This window comes from Camarhynchus parvulus, chromosome 3 (genome assembly GCF_901933205.1).
Source record: "Camarhynchus parvulus chromosome 3, STF_HiC, whole genome shotgun sequence".
Lineage (NCBI taxonomy): Eukaryota > Metazoa > Chordata > Aves > Passeriformes > Thraupidae > Camarhynchus > Camarhynchus parvulus.
The window spans coordinates 26567559-26589812 of NC_044573.1; the positions used below are offsets into that span (position 1 = coordinate 26567559).

General features: G+C 41.3%; 1 protein-coding gene across 3 annotated transcripts in view; it reads left to right on the forward strand.

Annotated features, from left to right (window-relative positions):
• EPAS1 (endothelial PAS domain protein 1) overlaps nucleotides 1-22254 on the forward strand; it is a 77440-nt gene that overhangs the window by 15854 nt on the left and 39332 nt on the right. Inside the window, exon 1 of one of the 3 annotated variants that reach the window (XM_030944507.1) lies at nucleotides 20609-20643. The exons of 1 other annotated variant lie outside the window; for it this stretch is intronic. In XM_030944507.1, coding sequence (XP_030800367.1) covers nucleotides 20624-20643 — 20 coding nt within the window. In that variant the 5' untranslated portion in view covers nucleotides 20609-20623. Of the gene's footprint in view, nucleotides 1-20608; nucleotides 20644-20909; nucleotides 20999-22254 lie in introns of those variants that run through there. One more of the 3 variants, XM_030944505.1, reaches the window with a different exon arrangement.

Genomic DNA, 22254 nt, shown 5'->3' on the forward strand with positions numbered 1-22254 from the left:
TTCCAGTTAAATATCATCTGCTTTGAAGGAACAGAAGAATCGTTTTAAGGGAAAGCATTCAAATTGACTTAGTCATCACAGTTATGTGAGATTGTGTTTCAGTTGTCTCCTACTATCATCTTTTCCACGAATCCAGGTTATCCAGTTGTCGTAGAAAATGTCATGCTGCCTACACGACTTCTTGCAACACTGTCTTTTCGTCTGATTAATTTATTATGGAAAATTAACTTTTACTGGTTAATGTGTGTTATGAAAGAGCTTTTGTGGTCACTTCAAGGCTGTAGTCTGGTTTGTTACCTTGTATTCTTAGGATCAACATTTTAATGGCTACAGTCCTGCGAATGCCATACTTGGAGAATTGTCAGAGTAATAGAGTGGTGATACTACTGACATCTAGGAAACCATTTTATAATATTGGGAATATGAGCACTTCTTGGGTGTGTGTATAACATATACTGCATTTTTGACAAATGGATGCAAAGCCAGAAATCCTGGCTTGCATCCTGTTGGCTTGACCAAACAGCTCTAGCAGCATGGTTGCCAAATAAACCAGGTTAACCTCAACATGTTTTCATCAATGATGGAGAAAAGCAACAAGCTTGCTCCACAGTGTTGGAGTTTGGAGTCCTGGATAAGCCATCCAAATATGAATTGTATGGTAGAAGTAGACTGATGATGGAGCTGGCCCTGATATTAGGGAAGACACATGACAACTGCAAAAGGTGTTGGCCTGAGCACTGTTCAGCCAGCTGGAGAACACATTTCACTGTCAATAAAGATGGATTTTCTCTCCAAATGGAAGCAGTTAGAGAGATATTTTAGGACCTTACAGTCCATTTCTTTTAATAAGAAATATGTTCCTCTGATGTACATCATTTTAAGTGATTTCCAAAAAATTGTTTTGCCTTATAAAGTCAGAGCTAGAAATCTACTCTGCATATAGAATAACAAAATTTAGAAACTCTTGTTCAAAAAACATGGGGTGATCCTTAGTCCTTCTGGCAGTGTTAAAAAGGCACACATGCTCTCTGAATCCAAATGTAGCCAAGTGTTGGAGAGATCCACAGTCACATGGGCATATTCGCTTTTCCTTTTTCTTTGATGAGTTAGAAATGTGCACATGGGCACTGCAGGAGGTTTGAGGGTTTAATCCTCAGCTGCGCAGGCAGACAGAGACCTGCTGCAGTCAGTGGGAGTTTTGTCTCAGTAAACAGCTCGGGATTGTTCACTTGTGTACATGTCTAAATGTGGGTCTCAGTCAGGTAAACACGCGCGTAGCTGCGTGCATTAGTCTGCTCTCGGAGCCGGGAACACCCTGTGTCCCTCGCGTCACCAGGGACATGGCCACACCTGGAGCTTCGTGCAGCCTTGTGTTAAGGACACCCATGGCCCCTCCAACGTGTGTCCTGCTGCAGGAGAGGAGTGATAGGTATCTCTGGGGGTACAGCAGCCTCCGTCACTCGGCTTTTGGCACACGGAGATACTGCTCTCCTTTGGAGGATGTGTTAGGGCAGATACACGCTTCCAAGATGCCTGTGCTCACAGATAAAGCACAAGGGAGCAGCCGAGTGTTTTCAGCCTGCATGCCTGCTCCTCCCTGAAGCTGAAGAGCTTGCTTGGTGTTTCTCAGGCTGAACTTTTACAGAAGCATGAATAAACTTTCATCTAGGGAAGGGTCTGTGTAAAGGCAAACTGGGAGCAGCAGAAATGCAGCTATGCTCACAGTGCCAAAGAGGGTTAGAGTGCTTCGCGTGAGCTGTGTGCTGCAGCTGGCAAAGTGACAGCACCTGGCAGTGTGCAGGGCAAATGAGAGACTTCTCATACAGCTACTGCTGTGGAGAGAGAGGTGCCGATATTTATTTTAGCTTATTCTTATAATTTAGAGGTTTTTTTAACGGCACTTGCCCAGAGGTTGTAGTCTGACAGCGGGGAAAGTGAACCTTGTGACATTACAGCAGAACACACCGTGTCTCATGCAGTGTGACTTGTATGCTGTTATTGGGGACCTGTGCACACGAGGGAATGCTGTAGGTGTGTAACAACAATTTTAATGCATATTATAAAATCCAGTCTCATTAAGTACTGAGGACCTCAGGAGTTTTGGAAGAGCTTCTCCTACTGCCTGATGTAGTAATTCAGTATACTTAGAGGATAGGTCTAATAACAACAATTAGTAAATTTGTGTGTTTAAGTATGCTTAAAAAGCTTAAATGAATGTGGTTTGAAAAAGTGAAATGAAGGAACAGTAAAATTAACATTAAAATCTAGCATATGCTATGGTGAGGAAGTATAGTCTTAGCCATACTCACAAAATATAGAGATCTGAAAAGGTTCCTGGTTGACAGATCTGTCAGAACAAGCAGAAGTGATAGTAAATGTTAACTGTTGCTTGTGCTGTATTGGGTTTTTTGTTTTTCAAAACATTAGGGATGTGGTGCTGTGCAATAAGAATTATTACCTTTTCAAAATGTTAACACCAGAGTCCCAGAAAGAACTATAACATCTTACACAGTGTTCACACTTCAGTTTTTCTAAATAGAAAAAAAAAACCCAGATTTTTTTTTGTTTGCTTTAGCAAGCAAGTATGGGAAAATTTTTGAAAGATGAGCTTATTGCAAGGGGAGCTTTAAGAAAGGACAAGAGGCACTTTCCTTTTGCTGTTACTAGAGCCCCTGTAGGCTTGGTGAGGTTGTGTTTTTGGGTGGAGGTGGCAGCACCGATGCTGCCTGGGCGCTGGGGAGGAGCCGAGGGCTCTGCCCTTCCTGCGGAGGGAGCTCTGCTCAGCAGCATGGCTCTCTCCTGAGGGAACTGCTCCAGGCTGCTGCCCAAAGGGAGGGCTGCAGGACAGCACCAGGAGCTGTGAAGGCTGTGAGCAGTTCTTGTCTCTGGAGTGTCGTGCTGCCTTACCACAGCAGGGGTTCAAAGGGTTCTGCTGAGGCTTGGGTGTGTGCTGGACTTCAGTCATCAAAAGCACCCAGAGCCACTGCTGGAGGATTGACTGAACAGATTTTCTTGGGGTCTGTGCTCAGGGGAAGGCTGAGGGGCACGGAGGCTGGGAGAACATTTTGGGGAAGTGTCTCTGCTTTCTGTGTCCTTCTTGAAGTGGGCTGATGGGAAGATGCTGGGCTACATCAGCCTTTCACCTTACCCACCAGGGATATTGCTGTGTATTCCTCTGTAGGAAAGGGTACACCAAGAGGACAGAAAGGGTTGATGAAGGGGAAAACCAGATTTACTTTCATTCTATCCAAATCAACAACAAAACTCCCTCCCACTGATTTCGGTAGCCATACATGCTTTTTGACAAGCCATGTTGTATATCTAATATGTTAATATGTGTATGAACCAACTTTTAGTCTTATGTTTAATAGATAAGAGCTCTTACAAAATTTTGGTTTGCCTTCTTCCCCCCAGGAAAACAAACATTTGGTACTAGAAGCCATAATTATTGCATACCAATTATTCAGGCTTTTCACCAAATTACATGTGCTTGTTTCCACAGCAAAACACATTTTTACATACCCTTAGTACAACACTAGCCTTGGCCTAACTCTGGGGGATTACAGAGATAAGATACCAACCATGGTTAACATCATCATCTGATAAACTGGAGCATCAGTAGGGTGCAGAACTATAGCCTTGAAGGCAGAGAAAATGGTATTTAGGGCTCTTTGAAAGTCTTGGTTTAGGGATTGCATAGGAATGATAAACAGATTTTTGCAAGGTTTTATGGGGACACCATTGTTAACTTTTGCAAGTTATTGAACTGCTTTCTTGTTGCTTGAGAACTGGTACTCATTTGTTTGTCACTATTCAGTCATTGGAGTGAAGCACTTGGTAACAAATTGCAGCATGGGGAAGTACTAAGGCTGTCTATTTCAAGCAACATTTGAATACTGAAAACATAGGTAAAATGAAAGGCGAAGGTTAATGATTTAATAACAAGGTCCCCAGGACCGTGCCTTATGTCTAGAAGGCAGTAATTTGCATTTGTTTCCTGTAGGGTGACTTTACTGAGGAGCTGAAGGCACTTAGCATATGCAGATGCTGAAACTCTTCCATGCATCTATTACTATTTAAAAGGTACAAAGTCTGTGGTGGAGACTTTAGAGATGTCAAAGGAGAAGGAGTGAGGCACTGACAGACAGGAGGGTGCTGGTGTAGACAGGCAGTGACAAAGAGAGGAGATGGCTATGTGCCCTCCAAAAAGCTGGGGGACACCTGGATGGTTAATGAAGGCAACTAGGCTCTGTTTAGGGGAGGGATGTTTATGTGCTTGATAGAATTGCATATACAGCAAATCGCCTTAAATACATTTTGTGGTTACCACTACTTGTATACAAAGCAAAACCATAATTACAAAGCTGTTCTTGTTTTTGAAACATCATGTGCCAAACAAGTTGCAGATATTTGTAGGGCATGGTAATGTCAAAGATCACCTGAGTGTGAAAAAGATAGGTTTATGGGTAGCAGCTGTACACACAAACCAGCTGAAGCTAAATTCTCTTTTGTGTCACATTGTGAAAACTCAACTTTCCCCAAGTATTTGACGCTGGCTTCTGCAGAACCTGCAGCAGATGTGGCGGGCGGTGGGTGGCTGTAGACAGGGCATCTGGTGGAGCAAGAGACTGGCAGCCTCAGGCTCTTCAACACTTCTCTGATGCTGGTCAGGCTGTGCAGTACGTGCAACAGCATCATTAATGTCCCTTTGTTCTTCTCCAGTGCTGTATGAACAGCTTGGGGCAGAAAAAAAATCTCCTTGTGTTGAGCTTGATGATGATGACAATATCTTGTGAAACTCAGTAGTTTGCCTTTTTGATCATGCTGATAGCTTCTTCTGGAACCACCTCCATTATATTGACTCTTTTACTTTTTTAAAGCATTTCAAAAAGTTCAAGGAAAAGTATTTAGTTGGGCGTTTGTTTTTTTGTTTTGTTTTTTGTTTTTTTTTTAATTTTAATTTTATTTTATTGGTTGATTGGAGGCAGTATTAGAAGAGTGAGTCCTGAGCGCAGTTGGAATGGCAGGTTCCTAGACAGTTCAGCACACACATCCAGCAGCCTTCCCTCTCCTACTGATTTCCCTGATGTTGTTTGAAGATAAATTATAGGCATGAAATAGTGTACAGGTCAGATGCCTAGCACGAGAGCCAAAGGCTTCAGCTCTGGCCGAGTGGCCAAGCTCCCGCCAGGCGTCCCCCAGGTTGGCTGCAGGGTACTGAACTCGCTGCTCCAGTCCAGCTGGTAGAGCTCACAATCTCAAATTACTCAAAACTGTTCGCTGTGTCTCTGCTCAAACAAAAAAATGTGAGCACCCCCAAATCCTTTTGTAAAGCTTAATAATAGTTCACAAATAATCCTAATACATTAGGGAAAAAATACACTATTTATAGCAAAATATGTCTAATGTCTGCAGTAAGGGATTGGTTTTGTCATGCTTTCTCAGCATGTTTTAAAGAGTGTAAGAGCACCAACTGGTGCAGACATGAGTACTAGGACTAGCTGAAAACATGGCCATTTTGTGCTTTTGCCTGCCCTGTGTGTGCCCTGTTCAGTACTAATGGGACTGTATGGGATGTCACTGGCCACACCACTTTTGCTGTTATATATAAACTGAATTTAGGGAACTTTTAGTGTTTGTTGTGCGCAGTGAACCTCTGGGAAAGCTTCAACCTTTGACCTCTGTAGTGGGTTATGACAGGGAAGATTCGTAAGAGCTTGATTTAGACTCATCTCTGGAAGGCTGGTTAAAAATACTCAACTACCATGTTCTTCCTCCTCCCCCAACTCAGTAAAGGTCCTCTTAAAATACATACACTGACACTTCATTTTTGTCATTTCTTTGGGAGCCCTGTAGGGAAGGCTGCTTGTAAGGAAATGATTAAATTATATTCATGTTTGTGCTTCAAAATTGCCTTGGTGGTAGTCCAAGAAGTATTTTCTTGCTCTTCCAAATTTCCATGTGCTTTAATATTAATCTATTTTCATCAATGTGACCTGCCCCAGCAGTAATATTTGTTTGTAATTGGGCATGTAATGTTTGCTGAAGAGACAGAAAAACTAAACTAAGTTTATCTGAGACTTTAAAAAAATCTTATTCTGAGAAAAAGGAGGGATTTATTAGAAAATATAAAGACATTTGACAGTATTGGGGTAATATGTCACAAACCTGAATAGTCAATAAAGAAACTATGGTAGCAGAACTCATTCATTTTGCTTCTACAAAATAGAATATTCTTTCTTTGAAATACTTTGTTACCAGCTTTTAATTTTGTATTAAATGTTAATAAACGTTTATGCTTGTGTTATGGCAGCAATTTCAGACTGAACAACTGGTAATGGCATTATTTATTCCCTTTGAGAAAGAGCCCTTTTATGTGGGTTGTATATCACAAATTAGAACTAACCCAAATATCTAATATTAAAGAATATATATATATGTATTTAATGGTAACACAAGTAGTCTTCAGACCAAGTCAGACTATCTGGCTGTCAGTTCAGACTTTGAAATTCTGGTTTTCTAATATGGCTTTTTGTTAAGTCCAAGTGAAAGGCTATTTCATAAAAGAACAGAAATGACTGTATTATTTTATTGGAATGGTTATTACTAATGACTAATTACTTGCACTTTTAGAGCAGTCAATAATATTTTGTTGTTTTTCTTGCAAAGTTCTTTGTAATCAAAGCCATTAAACTATGGTTTAAATGGGGAGCCCGCTGTTTGCCCAGAGCAGCTGGCTCCCTACATTAGCGTCTATAAATAAATTTATTATTTTAGATGAAAGTTATAAAGCAATCTGTTTACTTCTACTGAAGTAAGTAGAATGGCTGAAAACATTGGTAAAAAAAGGATGAAGAAGAGCATTGGAAAAAAATAAAATCCTCCAAGGGTTCCTTATGCTTATTTATTATTTTAATCAAGCACAACTTCTCTGTGGCTTTGTGGTCTTAAGAAAACTGGAAGGAGGGAAAGTGCTATTTCACTCTTCAATTGACTGAAATGCAGTGTTTTCATTGTTTAAAATATTGAATCTCCCTGACTGTCCTGAGATGTTTTTGGAAGCACATAGAACTGAATGGAGAAAAAATATGAAATATGAAAAAAATACAGAAACTTGCATTAACTATGTGGAGAGAATAAAAGCATTAGCATGAAATCTGTTCTCCTCTAGAAGCACGTATTGGTTAGAAACAGAGACCTCAGTGCTACATATGCGGAAAATGTGGTCGAAGAGCTTTAATTTACCTTCATCTGTCAATGTTAATGGACAGAGCAAGTGCTGGAGCTGTTGTAAAACAAATCTGTTTTCCTTTTGTCTGCTGTGCCAGATAATGAAATAAAAGCTAAATTATCACTGATAAAAGTAATTTGCAGAAAAGCATTGATAAAAATATAACAACAGAGCTTGCCATTAGCAGTTTAACTGGATAATGTTTACTTGTAACCTACTTCTGTCCTCTGGTTTTTATTGTTTTCTCCCCCTTCCCCAGCGAGGAAGGGCCTTTTCAGCAGAGGCTTCGGGCAATAAAATTATGGGTATACTGAATCCTGGCATTGGTTTCTGAGGGATAGCTCCTATTTTTTCCTCTTCTTTTTCTGTACTAGAGTATTGCCAAGTCAAAGTTTGTGCACAGTTTGAAGTGCAATTATCAGTACAATTTTATCCATCCCACCTTGAGGAATGTGTCTGCTAATGACAAAAACTGAGAAAATTATTTCTGTCATTGCAGCACTGGTAGCTCCCACCGTGAGTTACACAAAGCAGTTACTCTGAAGGTCTTCATTCTTGATGTTCAGGTGTGAGACACATACTTTCTGTCTCTCTGTATGTCTGTGTCTTTTTTTTTTTTTTTAATTTAATATTTTAAGATGGAGAAGTTTGAAGTTGTGTCCCAGTTGCTCACAAAAAAATCAGGAATGGGAAGGCAAATACTTCTGAGCCCCTTTCTGAGTTTGTGTGTGCATGGTGATTCTGATGTGTACATATATGAATGTGCACACACATCTACAAACATTTAAATTTTACCATTTTCTTGTAAACCAAACTTACCTCTCATCTTGTTTTAAATGCTTGGACTTCTTATTACATTGGCAATGGGTAGCCAGTGTCCAGGGTAAAACATTAGCCACAGGGTATGTGAAGGATATTTAGTGTCTTGCAAAAGCTGGACATGCTCACTGGTACACTTGTAGTTTGTAAAAGTATTTATTTAAAGACATTGAGTTCTGAGTGACCAAATAGGGAACCACTGCTAAACTCTAGCTGGAGTACTTAAAGTATTTTATAGTTGCAGCCTGGACACTGCTGTACAGCGCTTGCCAGTTTGCAAATGTCAAGGACAGTTACCCTCTCACATGCCTAAATTACTTGCTCCTAACCATCCTTCAAAATACCTGCCCTTTCTCCAGCTCCTTCTCTTTCTCCAGCTATTGCTGCCAATTTCTGTTCCACTGTGACTGCAAAGACTGTAATCCTTGGGAAAGCTAGGTCTTGTTGGCCCACACAATCTGTAAAGTATATTAACTCCCCCTCCTTACCCTAAAAACTAAGACAATGGCACCTGAAAAGGTGGGGAAAGTCTTTTCCTGTGTGTAGCTGTGCAGATTATTAGCTAGAGCACATAGTCTTGCTGGTCTTGGTCAGATAATTCCTTACAGGCCCAGGCTAATACAATGTGCAAATGTACTGTTGTTTTAACATTTTATTATGCATTAATGTCTTGATATTTTCATGTGTAATGTAGGAGAAAATATCACACGTATGAACTTTCTAAAGTATTTTTATCTGACAAAAACCTTTGTGTTAATCTTGTAGGCGATGTGGGTCTGTATTGTACTGTTGTGCCTTAGCATTTATTGTGGCTGAGGCTGTTTTTAGAAATCTGTAATGTTATAATACTTTGAGCACTGCTTCTGTATTATGCTCATTCTGTGAGTAATCTTTTATTCCCCCTGCAGCTTCAAAGTATTTAGAAAAAAGGGTAGGGTGCAATTAAAAATGTGTTTATGGCAGAACAAGTAACTGAATTCTTTTTTGTCAATACTGGTCAAATACATGAAAGTTGTCTTCAAAGGTGAACTTAGTGGCATAATATTTAGATAGGAATACAATGGAGTAATAACAATGCCATACTGTAAAAAACCCTAAGTTCTAGTTGACTGATACAAATGCAAATTTAGGGCAATAACCTGAAGGTATGGTGGCAGAGGTCTGTTTGCAGTGTCGAGCAACAGGCAGGCAGGATGTGATGCACAAGGTGATTCTGTTCATGGCATGTTAAACACAACTTCATGAAGTTAAACTGTGAATAGCATCAAAGCTGTATTACCATGGCTGGATAACAAAGCAGTGCAATGTGTTGGCACTCTGCTTACACCTGAGAGAGAACAAAATGGAGCAGCAAAACTGAGGAAGTGTGAATGCCAATGTAGATACAGGGGAAACTCTGCTGTTTGTCAAATTTACTTATTTGTGATCTTATAGGTATGATTGGATGTTGAACAAAGCAGTTTCACTGCAGAAAATGGTCCTGAGTTCCCTGATGACAGAGTGAAATCGAGAGGTAGCTCCCAAAACTACTGACACCAGTAGCATGAAAGGAAATAGGAAAACAACACCTCTGGTGAAAACTCAGTGTAAAATACAGATGGAGATACAGAATTAAATCCTCAGGACAGCTAGTCTTAGGCTAAGCTCTAGTCTGAGCTTCCAATTCACCTTCAGGGAGGAGGACGCAAGGGCTCCACTCCTGCTGGTCTGTGATGTGAGTGCCAGAAGCACACTAGAAAATGAGCCCATTTAGGTTGTTTAGGTGGGCAGTTGGACCAGGGATAAAGCATGTAAGATCAGAGATATTTGGGCAGACAGCCATGAAAAGAAGTTTACTCAGGCCAAATTGGAAAAGGCTTTTCAATAAATGAAATGGACTCTGCTTCACAGGACAGGTGTTCTCACTTAGCTGTCTGAGGAGGGCGGGCAGTGGCCTTGCAAGAACAAGGGGTAGCATGGGGCTCACTGAGCAGGTAGCCACGAGACCTTGCCATACAGCAAGCTTGTGAGCAGAAACATGGGAAAAAACACTTGAGCATACAGAAAATAGGTCCTGACATAAGGCTTGTTTTAGTTTTTTGGGTTGTAGGGCTGGTTTGGTGGTTTTTTGAGGGCTGAGTTGTATCTGCACAGTTGCAGTCATGTATGTTTGTTTGAAGGTACTGCTTAATAGAAGGTACATTTTCATCTTCCCTTTAAAGTTTTTATGCAATATCTTTTCCTCTTCTTCACTGGATCCCTGTGGGAATAAGAAGTGTATCTTTCTTGATGAAGCTACTGTGCAGGCTGAGCCCTTTTGTTCTTAAAAAGTGTTATTCATGGAGTGAAACAGAATTAATCTTTGTCCTCCTGACAGTTCTCAAAGCCTGGTTAAGATGATCAGTGCTTGCATAACTAGGACTTAACAAAGTCCAGATGTTCCTGTATTTCAGGCACACCTGCACCTTTTCCCCTCTGTGAAGCAAGACACTTAAGGTGAAAAGTTCTTGACTCCTCTCTTTATCTAATTCTAGGTCTGCACTTGGAAATGTTTTCCATATTCTTGAAGTCTTTCTGCACTCATGGGATTATTTTTTTGGTTGTGTGCTTTCCCTTTCCTCTCCCTAAATCTGCTGACGGCACTCCCAAATCTTTATCCCATTTTCTGAATTGTGTTATCTGCTTCCTCCAGAGATGGCTTGATAAAAATCTGGTTTCCACTTCTCTCCATGTTTCAGGCTTCTGTGCAGAAGAGAACATAATTTAATGAACCTCTGTTTGTGGTCTTTCTTTGCTTTTTTATATGGTTTTCATTTCAAATGCTCCTCAATATTTTATTTCTTTTTCTCTACTGAAATAGATTTGTATTGAGGCATTGGAAATGCTATATCACAAACCAGTTACAGATTCATTCTCTCATGGCCTCTGGAATTATGTGAAACTCCCATTGTTTTCTATTATAGATTTATAGCAAAAGTTACTTTTTTTCCTTGCAGAGCCCTTGTTTTGTTTAAACTTTTTCCAAAACTGTTGTTTCTACCTACTTTCTCTTTTAAATTTTTATCCCTCTTTCTTGGTAGCCAAGTAACTGATGTGGATACCTAGATGTTCCTTCCCATGCTGAACAGTCACTGCCTCTTAATAGCTGATCTGGTGTAAGGAGTGTGACATGTCCCAGGAGAGTCTGAGAGAAAAGTATTTCCTCTTTATTGACATTAAAACAACACAAGAAAACATAAAACTTACTTTGAAGAGTTGTGTTCCAATCTCCCATTGGTGCAAGTCAGGATAACTCCATTTAAGTTAGTATGATGAGGCAAGAATTGATCCCAGGACAAGTGTAATGTGATTCCTTGAGAAACACTTGGGAGGAGAGACCTTGCCTTTGTAGTATCACAGGCTAGTCCTTCATCCTGAAATCTGCTGTATCCCCCGTGTCCTCTTCCTTTGTACCACAAGTATCATTGTTTGGATGGAGTTTCAGGTGTTTTTTGCTGTCACTCTTCTCTTCGGGTCCCCTGTTAGTGCACGGGGAGGAGTGTCAGTATTGGATCCCTGCTCTGAGTGGGAGTCAGATGGGTCAGACATGGGACATCTCATGTCAAGTATGTTTTTCCCAGTGGTTTTGTTGCTGTTTTGTTTTTAATGCTAAAATGAGGAAGTGAGGAGTTTAATACTTCAAGATGATAATTTAAATAGATGCAGCTCCCAAAAACGTGGGAAAGACACGTTTTGAGATTGGCTTTGCAAAGCTGTTTTAGCCAGCTGTACCTCAGAGGGTATGCTCTATGGCATTCCATCCTTCCCATGTAAACACTGGGGAGGCTTTGCAGCTGCTACCTGTAGCCATTCTTGGAGTTTTACTGTCCAGAGCAATGGGTCTGTAGAAATGTTTGTGCCTGGCCCAGCGAGCGCTATCAGTGTGTGACAGCGAGTCCAAGTGACAGCAGTGACTCTGGAAGCGCCTGAGGAGTGACTTGCTGTGTACTCTGGAAGCACCTGAGCAGTGACTTGCTGTGTAGAGCTGCTGCCTGTGGAAGGCAGAAGGGGAAACAGCGTTACCAGAGGCAAACACTGCATTTTCTGGGAACTGGGGTGGCGACTGTTTGCGTGTGTGTGGGTTTTTTTCTCCTGAAATCCCACAGCTTATCTTGCTTCTTTCTCTGTCTCTCCTCTCCCCTCTGGCCAAAATTGACTTTGTAATTCTTTGCTCTTTCCTGCTTGGCCCAATGTTTTCTCATGTTAAACGTTGGGTTTGAATTTGTACCTAGTTTCTGCACAGAACATAGGAGTGATGCAAGACCTGTTGGTTAGGAGGTTTTTCACAGTATGAACAGAGACTGAAAGTGAAGAGGTATTGGGTTGCTACACCAGTGTGCCCAAAATAACTTAAGGCCTTTAAAAATAGGCAGTAAGAAATAAATTATAACGGAGGAAAAAGAAAATCTGTACAAATATTTTGACAGTGAAGGTGACTGACCAGTAGAGCAAGTTTCTAAATGCTGCAGTGGGTTGGCTTTGATTCTCCATCCTTGAAAGCTGCTTAAGTTGGTCAGACTGTTTTTTAAAGAAATGCTCAGATTCAAATTGTATTAATTCAAGTGAATCGTGGCACCTCTGATCTACAGGTTAGACAAGTTGTTGGCATTCTTCATTTCTGGGCTGATGAGGTTTGACGCTGTCACTCATCCTTCTCCCAGAGCTGTTAGCAAGCTAGAGCTTCAGGGAAACAAATCTTCATTCAGGGTTTTAATAAAACCTGCTGTAATCACAATGAACAAAATCCCTGTGTCTGCAGAGGCACAGACCTACGCCCTACCTCACTATGAGTTGAATTGAAAGTATAGCAAATAGAGGAGAGCCTCTTTCTTCTTACATCCACTTCTTACATGGTGGATTGGTTTTGTTCACTGTGTTTTTAGAAAGGTTTTGCCAGGCTTTGTTGGTTAAAGCTGAACAACCTGTTCTCAGCTGTGGTAAACATTTATTGGTAGATAACGAAACTTTATTTAGTATCAGTCATGAAAATCACCTGTTTGATTCTTAGTGATCTGAGAGATTGGTTTCCTCTTAAGTGGAGAAACTGTGGTTAAAATATTCATCCACATGTGTTTGTCCTGGTAATGGCTGTTGTCTTACAGTCCTTGAAGATTTTCCCAACGTTTTCTTGAAAATCAACAGAAATTGAAGTCCATTATCTGTATGAGCAAATGATAATAAGAACAAGGGAGAAAAGTTTATATAGATAATTTTTATACAGTCATGAATAAAATTACTTTTAAAATTTTTAAAATGTGTAATAAAATCAGTAGTATGTTCATGAAGTGTATTTCTCCGAGGCTTGTTGCTTTATAAATGTACCATTGACTAAAAACTTTGTTAAATCAAATCATATTTGTACAACTTAGATTGTCTCCATTAGATGTTACTATACCTTGCTCTTTAATTATGACTTGTTTTCCATATGCCTCAGTCTTAAATGTATTTCACAGTAGCATAAAGCTGTTCCAGTAAAAGAGTTGAATATTTATTCATATTCTGTATTCTGTACTAAAGGACCTTTTTTTTTCCCTGTCCATGAAGGGGTAAATGCATTTTTACAACTACCTTTGGCCACAGCAGCATGTTCTGTACAAAGGTAGCTAACTGCACTGGCAGACACACACAGTTCAAAAGAATACATTAGCACAAGAAGCGCCGTTCCCTTTTGGATTCAGCTTCCATCAACATGCCTACGTGGTGCTCTCTCTGCGCCTGCCTCAGCCCTCCCCTGCCCTTCTGCTCCTGGTGGTGCAGTTGTTTCTCAGCCTACCTCTGCTTTGGCCTCTGTACCATCCCAGTTGTGTTTTCTAACAACAAAACCATGATTTTTGGCAGTGAGTGCAGCTTCTTTTCTTTTTTTTAAATAATTTTTCTCCTTCTTTTTTTTTCCATTTTCTGAGAAAGCAGTTAGGTTATGGGAAATTAAGCAGTTCAGTTGATTAGGTCACATAATTTAGGGAAAGGATGAGAAGAATATAAAATTTCATTTTCCAAATACCACTGTAAGGAGGCACAAAGTATGTTTACAAAACAGTGTTGGTAGTTACTGGGTTGAGAGCACCCTCGCTCCTGACTTGGGAGATGCCATCTGTTTTGTGTAACTCCTGTGGCCACTTCTCTGTGTACTGATTCAGTTGCATGCATTTCAGCCTGTGCATCTTGGACATTGTCATCAGAAATTTGGTTGCTGTATAGTTAGAATCAAAACAGTGAATATTGAGGTACCACACCCTGACAGATGCACAGCTCTGATAGACCTTCAGGACCTGCCTAGTTGTGGGGTGTTGTTAAGCTTACAATTGTATATGTCATCATATGAAACAAAAAAGTCTTGTTTCTTTTCTGGAAGACTTGGGTTCTTCCTCCCTATGTTTTTCATAAACAGAATTTCTTACAGCTGACTCCTGCCTCCTGCCCTCATGGGGTGATGGGACCATGGTGGAGATGAGAATCAGGCCCAGTATATCCATATGTGCCTTGTTTGCTTAAACTTAAGGAGTGCAAAAACTCCAAGAGGAATAATGCCAAAATATTGATATGTTAATTCATAGTTCTGAAGTAAAACCCAGAAAATTTGAATTGACTTTTGTATATTTACATAATTTCTTCCTAGCTTTGCTACTTCTCTTGTTCATATTTTTTTCCTTTTCCCAGAGTAACCATTTTTTAATTGTAGCTACATAGAGGTTTAGGAGTTAGTAGACAGTAGGAGCAGGGAAGCAATAAAGCAAGAAACACCAGAAGAGAAAGATTGCATCCAGTTATTTAACTTGTGTTACAATACAGACTGCCTTTATATCAGTTCCCTTTGAAAGTTAGTGTTTAGTGAGTAATTCAGGGTGATGTGTCAGAGGAGCTAGCAGCCAATTCCCAACAGAACCAAGCCTTAATTTTTAAAATACTTTAAATACTGCAGTTGAGTGTTGAGGGGCCACAACTGTTTCCTCCTCAGGTACTGGAGTTTCGATGTCTCTCCGGCTTCTGCCACAAGCATGGGTGCGGAGGGGCAGGTCAGCAGTGGAGAGGCTCCTCAGGATTTTGCCAGGAGCTGAAAGTGTGTGTTTGGGGTTACTGATTGCCCCCAGGTTACATCACTCCAGGCTCTGATTTTAGCTGTAAATTTACAGAAATTGCCTAACTTGGCTGAAGTGCCTGCTGCTTTTCTGGCCAGATAGCTGATGTGGTCTTACCCTTTGGTATCTATCCTTTTACCTTGTAGTAAGCAAAGAAGAAAATTTACCTCAGCTCAAGCTACTAAATTTCGATTTTTATTGACTTAAACTAGTGGCAGACTTTTGAATACTAATGAGAACTCAAAATCACAACACACAAAGTTATCACTGCTCCAGTTTATCCTGATGACTTAGTTAGTAGGAGAGAGACAATGAAAGAGCTACTGTATAAAATAACAGCCTTACAAAGACAAAGCAGGGGCTGAGAATGAGCTGTGTCCCAGGATGTTTGTGCAGACAAAACCCACACCCCAGAGGGCAAAAACTGTATCCTGGCCCTCAAAATCTGCACTTGATCATTGTTGCAGGAAGCAGAGGAAGCTGTGTTACAAGGAATGATCAAAATTTAGAGCGTCTGTATTGTTACTTTCAGGAATTATTATTCCCTGCTTGCCAAAGAAATGGCTGTTTGATCTGTCTTTCTGGATATCCATCATCTTACCATGGATGGCCAAGAGATAGAGAAGGAGAAATCATTAACTTCCATCATTGCTGAGTGCATGTTAACATGGTTAAAATCCAAAAAGTAAAGAAGGGTCAGCATTATTTAATACAGATTTTATTGAAAGATCTGTTTTCTTAACTTTAATATTAGAAGATTTGACACTTCAGGAGGACAAAGCATGACTTATTAACAGACAATGCTGCAAAATAATTTTAGTGAGTGTTTTGAATGTTCTCTAAAGGAGACAAAACATTTTCATTGGGAGCTGGCGTGTGCCCCTGCTGCAGTCTTTAGAGCATCCATCACAGAGACCTCATGCTTGCAACCAGGTGACACAAAGTGGGGGAATTCTGTTGTGGGTGCTCTGCTGCCTTTCTATACAGAACTTAGGATGCTGTGGTGAGCATCATCAGAGAGCAGCCCAAAGCTTCAGGAGAAGGAGCTATTTCTGTGCTCCCAAGGCTGGGTCTTCACCTGCTCAATCTTTGCTCTGTTGGAAACCTCCCTGACTGTGATGGAGACAAGCCTCTGTGAGACTGGCTTCCAGTTTGCAGCTGTCTGCTGGTTTCAGAGAGCCATTTAATTATGGATTGTTTCTTGCTTCTTTCTCTCTGGCTGCTGTTTTACCTGAAATACTTTATTAGTTCTAGCTGAAATTGGTAGGAAAAAAATCACAGCTGAAATGTAGTGGACTGTTTAGCAATTTTTTCAATTGTGTCAATATAGTTACTTTTCAATCCCTATAAATGCTTGTTATCATGTCTTTACTAGGCAATACACTTTTAAATTTCAATTTTACTGTAAAAATTAGGATGTCTATTTGAGTTAGCTTACATAGAGAGCCTGGAGATGCATAAGAGAAGAAAGGTGGTGTGGAGAAGTTTTGCTGGATGGCCTCTTACATGGCTCTTTTTGGCGAAGATTTCTACATAGTTATGGCTTGCTGATTTCTTTTCAGGGGTTGGAGAACCTACAACATATTGAAGGGTGGGCTGTTTATTTTCCCTGTGTTGTTTTTATGTACTGAAATATTGTAGTGAAAATAGCTGGGTGGGGTGTAATGAATGTTTTCAAAGACCTTCCTTTGAAAGAGGCTTTTTTTCAGCCTTTGGTGGTCACCACCCATTTTCCTCTGCTATGCAGGCCTCTCTCATTGTTTCTACCCACAAAGGCCCCTTGTGTGAACCTGTCAGCAAATGTGCCAGCACAACAAGCTAAAATGTCATGAGATAGTGGTCCAAGCCTGCTGAAGCCCCAGGGTTTGCCCCCACAAATGTTGGTGGGTATTGCCCAAGGGAGAAGACAGAGTTAGATCATAAAACTTGGGATTTGTCAACACTGCTCTGTGTGACTCTCTGAACTGTTTACAGTTGAGTGGGTTTGGTTGGGGCTGAAGCGTAGGTATGCACACCACTGATAGCAAAGTCATGCCATGGCAATGTTTGTCCCTTAGGCTTGAAATCCAGCTTAATTGCAAAATTGTCCCTGTTTACCTGCAGTTGTGCCATCTCGTTAAATAATGCCCGTTGTGGTTTGCTATGGGCTGGGGATGTGGCCAGTGCCCCATTGAAAAATGAGGCTGGTTTTGGATTTAACTATGGGGCCCACCTCCCTCACCCCCTACCCCCAGCCTGCAAATTGCACTTCATTCACCTTTAGCTTTAACCCGCTGGTGAAGAGATAAAGCGCATCCTTTCATATGTGTTTTTTAGAGTAGGTAAATAGTTGGGTTATCTGAAAACAGATCTTAGCAATACCTGCTGAGCCTTTGAGCAACAATGTGTATGGACCTCTAGATTAGCTGTCAAAATTGACTGATTACTACAAGTAATGCCCCAAGATAAGGATCTGTAATCTCTCAAACACAAATCATTGATAGCCATCTGGGGTTGTGCATTGTCATAACCTGCCTTATCCCCACCACTGCAGTGCCATTCCCGGAGAGAAAAGCAGAGTGATGCATTTATCACCCAAAAAAAAAAAAATTGGCTGATTTAAAAGGAAGTTCAATTTTGGCCAGTGTTGAAACAGTCATTTCTGTTGTTGTTTAGAGTGGTTGGTGCTGGGCCTTCTTTAGTCTTGGCTGGTGTCAGAGTTGATTGCCACAGGGAAGGAATCCATGATCTTGATGGAGCAGAACAGTGCAAAACCAGTCTTGGGAGAGAAGACCTGAGCTGAGCTGAATGACTGGCCCACTGAGATTTGACCATATGCTGTTCTCCTTGTTTCTCTCCAAATGTCTCTAGTATTTTTGAGAAGATGGTGGGTACGTTTCACTGATCTGTTTTAGATGTGGGCTGCAGCAGCTTTACAAAGGTGACCCAGAGCTTCTGTGAGCAGCATTGGTGCTTTCTGAGCATGCAGTGACTTGGAGCAGGATACTGCACTTCTGGAAAACTAAGCTGGAGTAAAGTCATCTAGCCCGAATATAGGCAAAAAGGCAGTGCCACTACCTGCTCTAATAGCTGATCAGCAGCCTGGCATCTCTCGGCACACTGTGGGCCTCAGGTGGTTCCATGGGGCTGTGCCTTGCCCTGGCCACAAAGCGTTTGGCACATCCTCTGAGGTACCAGGCCTGTGCTGGCGTGGCAGCTGCGGGACAGGCTGGCACTCTCAGCATCGTAAAATAATCCAGGAAGAGATTAATGGCTGCCGAAATCCTAATACTTATCTTTCTGGTCAAGGTACTCATAAAACCAGAGAAAAAAAGGAAGAACATAAATCCTTAGACATTGTTTTGCTTACTATGATTAAATTTATCAGACTCTGTTGACATATTTGAACCTAACTGCTTTTAAAAATGACAGTGCTCCTGCAGCCTCAGTGAGGTTGCAGCAACAAGGTTTGCAACATTGAACTTCCAAAGTGCTACATAGTTGCTGTGATAACTTTAGTATATTTACAGTGATACCTTAAATTGCACTTGCAAAGTGTTTTTCTTTTAGCGGCTGTATTAAATGCAGTTAGTAGTATAAGAAAGATGCCAGTGCTATTAACATTTTAAAACTGTATAGGTATAATGCTTTTTCTCTTAGTACCGCTTTTTTTTTTCCACAAATCAGTGCCAAGAATGTTAATGAAAATAAATAAAACACAAACCCCATACATTTTAATTATTATTACTAAAGGTACAATCAGAACTTCAGACACTAGAGAAGTTATAGTCTTATGTGTGCTTTTAATGTACAAATAAATTTATCCCCTGTAAAGAAAACCTATTCCTGGCTGTGTTACTGCCAGCTGTGAGGGTCTTGGAGTGATATGGACTTAGTGAATCATAAATATGTTGAAAGGCACCAAAACTTTGGTATTCATTTAGGCCTCATCTCTTGATACTGTAATTGTAGTAGCCAAATCCTCTGTTATAGTGCCAAACATCCTAATGAGAATGGAAATGAGTTCCTCCCTCTTAATGCAGACTCTTCCCTCCTCTCTGCCTGAGACATTCAGACTTCTCATTTTCCTATCATCTCACCTTTGGTTTTAAACTCTGGTGAAGGAATTACGTCTATTGCTGTGGCAGTGGGTGCCAAGCTTTGCTGAACTAGCGGGGATTTGTTATTTAATGAGTATGTACAGAAACACAAGAAATTCCTCAAGCAAGCCAAGGAACTCATGGTGAGTTACTGTAAGTTAGGGCAGCTTTAAAGGAAGGGTGGAAGATACTTCATTTCCTTTTTTTTGTAATAGCCCTTTCTGTTAGTAGCCTTTTTTGTTACCTTCGAACTTTCATTTCCTTTATTAACAAATTCCCCTTTTGGCGTCCTTTGAGTTTATTTTGTCTGTGTACTGGGTACTGTATCCCAGTGGGCAGCAATGCTGCTTTAGCACTTACCCTCCATGAGCACTCCATGTATTTCAAACTGGTTTTGGGGTTTTTTTTCATCCACCTGAAAATAACTCTGTGTCCTTTCCCTTCTTTTTCCTCTTCTGGTGTGCTGAACCTGAGCATGTGGTGTCTTGTCAGGCTTTAGAAAGTTGTTTTCACTGGAAAGAGGTATTAGGAGAGATCTGCATGGCACTGTGTATGGGTTTCCTTCACAGTTTTCATAGTTTGGCCTGAGTTCATGGGGAGTGGGTAAATTGCTGCTTCTAGCACTTTTTATTTACTGAGGGTCACTTTTATTACTTTAACTGAGGGAGCTTTCAAAAGCACAGCATGCCCTCCAGAATAAACTGCTTGTCAGGTAGAATGGTTACAAATACTTTTTAAAGGAATTTTAAGGAATTTTAAGGCTAAGTAAGCATGACTGCTGGCTGCTTGGTGTCTGCAAGCACATCTCTGGGGCAGTCAAGTGGTGTGCTTCTGAGATAGCCATGGAGTGCCTCACAGTCAGCTAAACTCCTTTTTTATTATTCTGGTTCAAATCAACTAGGGATTTGCCAAGCAGAAAATATAAACTCAGCAAAAAATGTATTTGCTAGTTTGAAATAAATTTTTTTTGTTATCTAAGGTAGTACTGCCTGTTAAAATACTTTTATTGAGTTTTTACAGGTTTTAGTTTGAATTTTTTTATGCTAAGCATCTGATTTTTCATTTATCTGTACTGTAAAGTATTTTCTTATCTTTGCACATACAGAATGTATTTTTCTTGTTCTGCAAGTTAGCATTTGATGCTTTAACTCTAAACCATTCAAAATGAGCATTTGCTAGAGAAATCACATGTGACAAGTTAATTAACTGTGGATTCTTGACCTTTAAAGTGCTGAAGCTAGAAACATTTAATAACCAGTCATTGGATATAAAGTAATATGCTTGTTGTTTTACTGTTGCTTGCATACATGGCAGTTTGACGCAAAGTCCAAGGGTCACCGAAATCACGAAGCAAACTCAAGCGGGTCTGTCTGAACTGCACAATTCAAAGTGCTGTCCGGATGTGTCACACAGAATGTAGGTACGAGTGAAGGCTGCTGGCTTACTTGAGAGATATTTTTCTGCAAGGTGTGCATTTCAGTTTGTCTGAAAGCTTCTGTGATCTGGAGCCTGCACAGAGGGAGCATAATTCAGTGCAGTTGCTGCACTGCTGAATCTTAAACAAGTGTGTGTGTGTGTCTGTGTCTGTGTCTGTGTGTCTGTGTGTGTGTGTGTGTATACAACCTGAGTCTCGACCCACATGGACTTGTGAAGAGCAGCGAAACCCTGAGCAGAAGATTGCTGTCCTGGCAAGTCTCCTTGCCACCAAGGCCACCAATGTCCTTGAGAGAAGGGAGGACCCCTGACGCTGACTGCCGGGCACCCTCATCAGCTGCGTGGGTACCGAGGGCTTTGAGGGGGTTGGAACAGCCTGGGGGAAGGACCAGGCAGATGGAGGGGTGGAGGTGGTGGGCAGGGATTACTGGTGGAGATGAAGTACTGCTGGGATTTAAACTGCAGAGAGTGAATACAGTCCCAGGCAGTGGAAGCAGGACTGAAACCTCAGCTCAGTCCCTGGCTGCTGAGCTGAGGAGGATTGTGTAGGCACCTAACCAAACTTTGGATCAGTGAGTGACACCCTGTGCCGAAGCTCCCAGGTGGGGGATGATCTGTGTGCCTCACTGTTTGTGGGGCTGATCCTTCCTGTCTCTGGGTCACAGGTACCTTCTGAGGATATGCTGCAGCAGGACAGTGGCAGCAGTGCAGCCTCTGGCTGAGGCTGGCTCCCTCAACAGTTTTCCTGGCTGCTGGAGCCTGGAGCTGTCACAGCAGTGGGCACTGGGAAGGCAACTCCTAAGCTGACATGGTAGTTTTGCAAGATTGTTTAAAGCAGATGGGTTATGTGGGGCTTCAGGTTTTGCCAATAAGTTGCTGTCCCTGAAGTTTCCAGTCCTGCAGTAAGAGAGGCTTCAGAAAGCCAGATTATGATCTTCACCCCGGGTGTGCAAGACCTTTGTCTGCAGGCATTCCTGTTGATTTTGGTGAAGCAGTGTTGCAAGGGCCTGCAATGAGCAAAAGAGATAGGAATCTGGCTCCTGGGATCCATGCAAGGCATTTCTACATCACCTGGGGTGTTTTAACCCAGTGACATCAAGAGATCTGTTCCTGGGCATGGGTGTACCCTTGGGACTAGTTTGGTGTTTGGATTCTAGGAAGAAGCATGGAGAACTGCTTATGAAAATTTGGAAGCTTCACCTTGGGAGCACAAACAGTTGCCAGTTGTTTGTCATCTTTTCTCACGTGCATTGGCCCATAAATTCTATTTTCAGAGTGCAAACTAAACCCACCAGGAAGGAGTGGGAAATCATGTAAACAGCTGTCCTGAGGATACAGTGCTGTACTTGTGTTCTGTGTCACAGAACTGCCTGTGCCTCCGGAACTCTTCCATTCCCAGTGGCTTGCACGCCCATAAGCAGTGCAGCACTGGCACATCATCCAGCAGCCCTGGGAGAGTCCTTGCTGGGAAGCAGCACCTCCCTGTTCCTTCTCAAGTCTCCTGACCACCCTTTATGTAGCCAAGTCCTGAATGGAGTCACCAGACCCATTCCTCAGCTTGGCTTCCCTATTTCCAAAAGAAATTTGAGCTTCTCCG